General features: G+C 36.2%; 2 protein-coding genes across 2 annotated transcripts; one reads left to right on the top strand and one right to left on the bottom strand.

Moving 5' to 3' along the window:
• The first annotated feature begins 292 nt into the window (after positions 1 to 292).
• LOC121772256 (uncharacterized protein At3g28850-like) lies at positions 293 to 2,259 on the top strand. The gene has a single exon (XM_042169278.1). It carries the CDS (start codon positions 866 to 868, stop codon positions 2,093 to 2,095), a length of 1,230 nt encoding a protein of 409 aa, XP_042025212.1. The 5' UTR covers positions 293 to 865; the 3' UTR covers positions 2,096 to 2,259.
• Positions 2,260 to 4,637: 2,378 nt separating this feature from the next.
• On the bottom strand, positions 4,638 to 7,059 carry LOC121772500 (binding partner of ACD11 1-like). Its single transcript, XM_042169625.1, has 5 exons — positions 6,917 to 7,059; positions 5,756 to 5,888; positions 5,496 to 5,571; positions 5,294 to 5,377; positions 4,638 to 5,212 (listed from the first exon to the last, which is right to left on the bottom strand). Exons 2-5 carry the CDS (start codon positions 5,875 to 5,877, stop codon positions 4,778 to 4,780), a joined length of 717 nt encoding a protein of 238 aa, XP_042025559.1. The 5' UTR covers positions 5,878 to 5,888; positions 6,917 to 7,059; the 3' UTR covers positions 4,638 to 4,777.
• Between the last annotated feature and the right edge of the window lie 2,018 nt (positions 7,060 to 9,077).

A 9,077-nucleotide genomic window follows, 5' to 3' on the forward strand; every position in this document is an offset into this window, starting at 1 on the left:
ATAACAAATTAGTGAAATGTTGCATTTCTTAATCCTAACAATCGATTCCCGAAATATATTCCACCACTACCCCAATTTCAGTTCAAAATTCCCCTCTATCTTAGTGGCGATCATAATTTTATTAATTTAAACAATATACTAATTCAGCCGTCTAATAATAATACTAATTCAATTTTTGTGGGCTTCCACTATTATTAATCGATGGAGCCATTCAAGCAATAACTCCCGCATTTCCCGTTATCCACTCTCTTTTTGCCACAATATTTTTTTTACAATTCTTTAATAATATTAACAAAATCTAAACAAAATAAATATTTAAAAAGGAGACATTCCCTTCTCATTTTTTTAAATTTGATTTTCTCCCAATTGTTGTGCACCACTCAGTAAAATCCCAATCCAATCTCAGACTGAATATTTCTTCAGTCTTTCTAGAGATAGGGGAAGCAAGAAAAGAAGCAGTCTTCCTTTCCTTGTGTAGTGGTTTTGACTGGGAAAAGGTTTTTCTTGTGAAGTTCTTCTAAATCTGAATTCTATTACAAATACCCAATTCTTGCATTCTATTGCCTTTTGTTTCAGATCTCTTGTCGCCTTGTTAATCATGGCGTCAAATTGAAGGAAGCCAATGTTTTCCTGAAAATATTTTCCACATTCCTTTATTTTAATCCAATTCTTTTCACCTTACCTGTTTTTTCCAAGTTTCCTCGATTTTTCCCAATTGTTTAAGTATTTCTAACAAATCCATCATTTACACACAGCTCATCCAATCCATTCACATGAACGCCTTTTCATAAAGTTAAATATTTCTCGAAAATTTCATTGGTTATAAATACGAATATTCTGTGTGTGGTTCGCCTTTGATTGAGCAATGGGCTGCGCCACGTCGAAGCCGAAAGTCTGCCGGAGCTGCCACCGCCCCTACTCTCCGGTGCGGCGGAGCTACTCGATGCACGTGCACCACCCGCCGCAGAAAACAGGGGACAGCTACCATCTCGTCGCCCTCACTTCCTCCACATTGGGATCCCTCAAGCTCGATCCCCTGATCCAAACCCTCGCCGCCGACAAATCCACCGACGATCGGAATCAGAAGCCATCAATTGAAGATGCAGAGAGAGAGAAAGAGAAAGAGAAGGAGATAATTCCATCGGTGAAAGAGGAATTCGCGATGGGGATGATTGAGGCGAAGACCTGGTCCCACATGATCGACTCCAAAATCCCCAAATTGCCCCCCATGACTCCGGTGATTACGCCGCCGGGTGAGCCGGAGACTATCGACGCTTGGGAGATGATGGAGGGGCTCGAGGACTCCAGCCCCCTCCGCCCCGCCCACTTCCGTAGCTTCTCCTTCCACGTCGGCGCCGGCGCCGACGACCAGCCCACGCCGCGCGTCAAGGAAATCAGCAGCGACGGCGACACCGAGACGAGCTCCAACGACACCTCAATCGTCTCCGAATTCGACAGCGGTGTGATCGCGACGCTGCGGAAGGCGCTGGTGGATCTCCCGCCGGCGAATCCGTTCCATCTCCAGGGAATCGGAGAAGACGAAAAACAGAGCGAAAAGGAGGAGAAGGATAAATTGATCGTGTATTTCACGAGCTTGCGCGGTGTGAGGAAGACGTACGAGGATTGCTGCCACGTCAGAGTGATGCTGAAGGGATTGGGGGTGAAGGTCGACGAGAGGGACGTGTCGATGCACTCGGGCTTCAAGGAGGAGCTCAAGACGGCGCTGCTGGCGGCCGAGGCCGGCGGCATTGGCCTCCCCAGCGTCTTCCTCGGTGGAAAGCTCGTCGGCGGGGCCGACGAGATACGCCGCCTCAACGAGGAGGGAATGCTGGGGAAGCTGGTGGAGAATTGCGAGCCGGCCGATGACGGAGGACTCGCCGCAGGATGTGAAGCGTGCGGTGACGTCAGGTTCGTCCCGTGCGAGACGTGTTCGGGGAGTTGTAAAATATACTATGACGCGGATTCCGAAAACATAGATGCAGATGAAGATGAAGATGGAAATGATGGTGACGACGACGATGAGGAATGCGGGTTCAAGAGATGCCCCGATTGCAACGAAAACGGGCTTATACGATGCCCGATTTGTTGCGATTGAAGAAATTCAAACCATCTTGGTTTTTGGTTAATACAATTTTTGGGAGTTTAATTTACATTAAAGTGAAGAAAATATTGCATTTCTTCAGTTGATGCTGTTTGTTGTGTTTAATCGAGTGTAATACATTTACTACTTAATTTACATCAGCATAGATGTTTGATTGCTGTAAAAAGTGTAGATTAGTGTATTGATTCTTATACATTACCGTGCTGTTCGGTTTGCATGATAAAATAATACTAAGATACAATCTAGGATTGAGTTGTGAGATTATTTTAGTCATAGGGGGTTAGCTATGACTAATTATCTCATGATTATCCATCTAGAATTCAGTTGTGGAGTTGAATCTCATGAACCAAACACACAACAAATTTAATCTCGAATACAATCTTGCAAACTGAACACCCCTACGAGTATTACTCTACCAAATAGTACTCCGATTTGTTTGTTTTCTTCATATTAATGTTATTCAGAGCAATGTCTTCTCTTTGTGTTCTGTTTTCAATCTCGTATATTATGGTCAAATAAGACCTTATTTTAATATACCCCTTTCAACTAGTACTACGTACAAATAAAATGAAATGTAAAAGCAAACTTTTTTGTTTATTTATTGATAAATTAGACCGGAAAGGTTTCAAGAAAGTTGTTTGCAGGCTGCCAAAGTGGAAGAAGGCTAAGTTGGAAAGCATGAAAAACTGGTTGTTTGATTTTGTGAGTTAATATGGATGTTGAAAGAGAAGAATGTGTTGATATCTGAGTTTTGCAGTTGTTGGATGGCAACAATCATTCTCGTGAGGTTTTAGACTTTTAGTGGTGGCCGACTTCTTTAATTAATTTAATTTAATTAATACTCGTAGATTAATTAATATTGTAATAATATCTGCGACTGAGTTTTCAAGAAATTAATTAATCTGGTCGTATATATTAGGTGAAAGATTGTAGTCATCGCAGTCAATCCGGTTTATCTGGAACTTAACCTCTTCCACTTTCCCTTTTCAATTTTATGCGTAAAAATTAGTAAGACTCAATTGGTTTCCAGTCCGCCTTAAACTAAAAAGAGGGACCATTTTTTTTAGTCCGCAAACTTTTGCTCAATTAGTATGACGATTGTCTTCCGTCCAAGCTCGACCGATATTGGGATACCCTCACCAAGCCCATCACTGCAGACCCAACAGACATCCACGACCCTACCCAAATGCTCGAAAAGACACGCTAACCCAATTCACCACCTCAGATATCAAGGCCTTCTCGAATGATTATCGTCTAAGATAGATATTTTACTTTATCTACATAGATATATTTTTATCTGTTGTCATCTTCTTGAGTTTTCTTTGTTTTTAAATTTAATTTGAAACGCAACAAATTGAAATTGAAGTACAATTTATACACTAAAAGTCGAGATATATAAGTATTTCCTACATTACTTTCTGTTGGTGAAAGATTAAACATCCAAAGTAGGCACGATAACGCTAGTGCTGATGTACATGTACTAGCTGCAATGTGTATGATTTTTACATCTAGAAATTGTAATATTAAAATGAAAAAGTGGATTAACTGTTGAAAACTTGCATTATACTTATTTAGGTGTTGCAATTAAATAAATTGACCACCAACCAGTATATGTAAACACATATATTATCATTAATTCAACATGTGCAAAGGGTATAAGAAAGTGACAATCAGTTTAACTTAAATTGTTTGCATTTAAATGAAGATTATAATTGCCTTTTAATATGGGGAGTGACTTTTTTATTTGTAAACAATTAAGTGTGCATTAAAACTGAATATCACAAGAGAAAGTGAATTAAGTTTCAACAGTAAATTAATGGCAACCATGTACATAAAAAAAACAAATAGATAGATAAATCATAAATAAAATAACAAATGTGTATTTGGCAAGTGAGATTAGAGCTACCGAATTGATTGATGGTGATGCAACACATGGTTGGAAATTTAAAATTAGGAGTAGTATTTAGCAAAATGTTCCATCTTTTCGTATTTTCCTGTGTGTTAAGGAAAATGCAGATCAAGGTTTATGTGAAAAGAGAAATAGTTTGAGATATGGGAATTAATAAAATAATTTCTGATCACATATGAGGTCCATCGCTTGCAATATTTTGTAGCATTCTCTAGCTTGATTGCTTTTTAAGAAAAGACAAAAATATTTTCGATATCAAATATGGAGACCCCCTAAAATAATAGAGGTCTTAAAACAGAGAAATTCAAATATTTTATATTTGATTTACTTGGGTTGCTTTCAAAGGGAGCTGCATATACATAGCATCTTTCAGTAATACTTATTCGTATAAATGAATCAGAATGGGGTCATCGATGTTCACCATTCTTAAACAATCTGGACCAGTCTAAATGATATTTTGCTCCATATATATCTTAGTTAATACAAAATTAGTTTCGGAAACAACTTGATATCTCAATGATGCCTTATGTTTTGAATAACAACTGTCACTCACTTTTTCTCTCCTCTGATATCTCAATGATGCCTTATGTTTTAAATTTTTCACTCACTTACATAAAAAAATGAAAATAAAAAATAAAAATATCCATCAATTATTATACATTAGCAACACTGTACTCAAATGTCACATTCCATGTTCCACCACAGATCACCAAATTGTTCCAAACCATCTAGTTATTGCAAATCAGCAAATATAATGTTATCAGTGGCTACTTTTGGACATGGCTGTTTTTGTTTCCTAAGTGGGCCGCGGCCTTAGCCGCGCGGTCTAAGACATCCGAAACCCAGAGAGCCCCTTTAGCAAAGTAAGTGCTGTTAACAACAGCACTTGCAGCCGCCACAGCGGTCTTCCCCGAATACACTGCTGCAGTTTTAGTCATGTCATAGACATGATACTTCTCTTCGATGCCTTTGCCAGCTTGCACTCCCGTCTGAATTTTGTCGGTCAGTCCGATTCTCTTGCTGAACTCTGCAATCTTGGCAGCTGCACTTGATGAAACCTGGTGGGATTCATCAAATGCTTTGGCTTTGGACAGTGCATCTTTCCCCAACACATACCCCTTTGCAATCATGGTTTGGACCACTTGTTGCATCACCGTCACCGCCTCCCCAGGGCTTGACACGAACTGGTTGGACTGCTGTCCCTGCCAAGTACCAAGTTACAAGCTAATGTATCCAAAATTGAGTTCTTGATGAGTTATGAATCAATTTCCATATGTACCGACCTCAACAAATAACGATGGAGATGGATCAACGTTATACGTTCCGCAGCTAGATATCGCTACTGGCTGATTCGCAATCTCGGACCCCTGAAATTCGTTCCACATTCATGAACAAGTTGAGCTAAAGCATGAACATAAAAAGAGGCATGCTTACAGCAAGAAGAAGAGAATACTGAGCAATTTATCGAGCAAAAAGGAGACTTACGCTGAGAAAGAGAGCAACTTTCACAGAATAAGCATCCTCGAATTCAACGTGCGCCATAGAGACATCACTACTCACTCTGCCATCAAAATTCCCATCCACATTTAGTACTAAATTTTTGTTTCTTGATTACAGAGTATATTAGCTTTCTTTATATGTAGAATTGACACCAAACACATTGTTAAAGAGCATTCAACATATCAAAGAAGAGTATATTATTATATATGTGGACTAAGCATTTCAAGAAAAGTTAGGAAGCCAACCTGGTGATTTGTAAGTGTCTAATATTGCCACAGTTGATGAAGAACTGGTAGACGTCTTCCCTACTCGCTTCTGGTGGAAGTCCGATTACTTCTACCATATATTGACCCTTCGAGTACTCCATTCAACCAAACACTACAACAGAAAATTATTCATATGAAAGGCCACTACAATGTATATTGAGCAAAGTAGAGCTACAAGAAGGAAAGAATACAACAATTAGATGTAATTGTGATGCAGATTAACACTTTAAATCATCATAGGATTTGTCTGAAACTCTAGTAAAGGGAGTTTGATTTTTTATAAAGAGAGCTACTCACTTTAGTAGGAGAAACCACTGCAAATCGGTTTCATAACAAATTAGCATATCGAAACATAATATTTTAGCTAAAAATATAGACTTTCAAGGCAAATCAAGCTGAGTGATGCACGCAAATAAAAGTCTCTTTTTTTTTGGTATCCCAATTCAAAGCAACAATCCCTTTACTTGCATTTTACATTTATTTTCATGCTCGATTTTTATAGTAATAATAATTGCATAATACTCTCTCCTGCCTACTTGCCCTACTTGTGCACAATCTTGAAACAAAATGAGACAATCCAAAAAATGATTTTGAGATATTATAATTAGGTTTGAGGCAATATTATTTTACATATTTATTTTTGAAATGTGCACAATCTTTACCAAAAGTCAAAGTTACTAGAATTCTATTTCTATAGGCAGTTAGGCACAGATAATCATCTCTAAACTAGTTGAAGATTAATTCAAAAGGAAAATAGAAAAGATGAAACCAGCACTCTATCATGAATTCATGAATGAAAGAAAGAACAAATTCCATAAAAAAAAAATCTAGACATCAAACCAGGCAAATTAACAGTTCAACAGCAGACCTTTTGCAAACAGTGGAAATAAATTGTTAAAAATAAAAAATAAAAAAATGACAATCTAAAGTGACTTTCCTCAGATGACTCAACAAGAATATTTTAGTCACACAAGCATCAAAATGAGAGCTATTGATATTCAAACAATTAATATACAGAAAACAGCAGAAAATCTATCAATTTCCACCCAGAAATTAATAAAGTTCCGAATCTAGCTAGCATTGAAATTGAAAATAAGCTATCTGAAAATTCGGAAAATAAAAAGGAGAAATATATCTAACCTTTAGAATAGGAAGAAGCAGAACGGATTGGAATTAGATATTGGAGCCGATTTGAGACAAATAATCAGTTACTGTAATAGCAATCTAACGAAATGTTTCTAGTGTTTATATAAAAGAGATCACGTGATCTGCACGTGGAAATGCTCTCGGACCAATCAGATCTCGCCATCTCACCCACCGCATGATCATGATCGTATCTGAAATCGAGTCGGGTCGTTTAATACAGTTTGGGAAAATCATTGATTAGGTTTGAATTATTATATTCATCGATAGTTGATTTCCCGGATATCCCCAATATAATTCTTTTATTACTTTTTCATTTTGCATTTACTTTCTTAATTTTATATTCAAATTGTGGTCCATAGTTAATTTTCTTACTATAATCCCCAATTTAAATTATTTTATTACTTCTATTTTATTTCCATATTTTGCTGATTCTATATTGAAACTCATACCATTCCAAAAGTATCTATGTTTATGGGAGGATGAAGTATAAATTTTTTGAAACTAAGCTTGAGCTCAACTCATCCAATCTTCGTATACATATTGTTGGAGCTCATTAAAATTTAATGAATAAATTAAAATGTATTCAAAATGTATCGCCGATAAGCATGGTATAGAGCTTGAGTAAAAACTCGATTGAATGTACGATTGGAGATTCGTGTACTGGCTTAATTGAAGACTCGTGAGCAGGTTCGATTAGCAAGGTTAGGCTCGATACACCGCATACTTAATGACATAAAAAGTTTAGTTCATATTTTGTTTATAAATAGAATAATCTATTATGCCCAAATTATAGTTTAGTCCAGTTATATTTCGAATAAATCCATTGGGCTGTGATTTACTTATTCAATATCCTGGTTCATAATCAGCCCAAGTCTATAAATATACACATAATTGATTGGGCTCAGTCAGCCCATTTAAATGTTTCAAGCCCATTAAGTTTATAAAAGCCCTTGCACCTTTTCTTGCGTTGAAAAAAAGAGTCGAGTGCAGATTTATTGCCGAATTTTTAGTATAATATTATATGCCATCAATTAATACGTATTTACGCTTTTCCAAATCAATCAATAATTGTGCATAAGAAAATTTAAGTATATATAGATTATTATACTCAAATTGAATTACTATTAAATTACGAAATGCTAAATTAGTATAATTAAAACTAATTAAAGAATAATTGAAAAAAATTGTAATTAATATACACACAATTATTCGTAGACGTGCACACTCAAGTCTCGGTGAAGGGTATTTAAAATCTTAATCATATATTCATATAACAAGTCCAAAAATCTTAATCATGTACGATATAAGAGCAGTGACATTAGAGGAAAAAATTTAAATAACAAAATAGAGAGATTATAGAAGATTTGGGTGTTAGCTAATAAGGTGACCAACACTATACGGTACAGGAAAATGTTTCTAGCGTCGTAATCAACGTGTTAATTAGCAATTAGTGACTACCTATCGCTAATTAATACTACAAAGCAATTATGAATGCCTTTTTTGATTAAGACACGAGTTATTTCCAAAAGGCAATGTATCTATCTATCCCCTGTTGGGGGGCAGATTTGTCCCAGCAGAGATTAATGCCATTTTCCCAACCCCTTCGTCATTAAGGGTTTAATCATGTTTTTGTATGCCTTAATCCTATCTGCACGACAATGTACAACTTACTTAATTTCGCTTTCACATCATGCTTTGTTTCTTAATCCCAATTGATTTTGAATCTCAATTTGCTTCTTAGAAAATGTGGTTGTGACTAAACATGATTTGATGTTGAATTTTTTTGAATTTTAACATAACAGGCGATGAATGTTTGTTGATTGCAAGACAGTGTATTGATTATTGGTGGGAGAAAATGAAATTGATTTAATTTGATGTGTTTGAAGATGGAGGAAAGCTATTTTGGAAAATAAAGTAAAATAAAAATATGTAGTGGTTAAAGAATATCGATTGAGAAAGAGATATATTTTGTTCCATATATTTCATTGTCTTGAATGCAACAGTGCATTATGGGGAACTTATTGTTCCTCAAATTATTTCTACTATTATTTTAACACTCCAATTTTTATTTTAATTCTCTACATTATGGTTGAATTAATGAAGATAATTTAACATGGTATTTGTGAATGCATCAAAAAGGAAAAAACATGGGAAC

This window comes from Salvia splendens, chromosome 16, assembly GCF_004379255.2.
Source record: "Salvia splendens isolate huo1 chromosome 16, SspV2, whole genome shotgun sequence".
NCBI lineage: Eukaryota > Viridiplantae > Streptophyta > Magnoliopsida > Lamiales > Lamiaceae > Salvia > Salvia splendens.

Excerpts from the sequence above, each read along its gene's own strand:
- LOC121772256 (XM_042169278.1), top strand. The coding sequence starts at position 866 with ATGGGCTGCGCCACGTCGAAGCCGAAAGTCTGCCGGAGCTGCCACCGC.
- LOC121772500 (XM_042169625.1), bottom strand. The coding sequence starts at position 5,877 with ATGGAGTACTCGAAGGGTCAATATATGGTAGAAGTAATCGGACTTCCA. Across the intron at positions 5,378-5,495 it reads AAGTTGCTCTCTTTCTCAGC|GGGTCCGAGATTGCGAATCA; the intron begins GTAAGTCTCCTT and ends AACGAATTTCAG. Across the intron at positions 5,213-5,293 it reads CTCCATCGTTATTTGTTGAG|GGACAGCAGTCCAACCAGTT; the intron begins GTCGGTACATAT and ends GGTACTTGGCAG.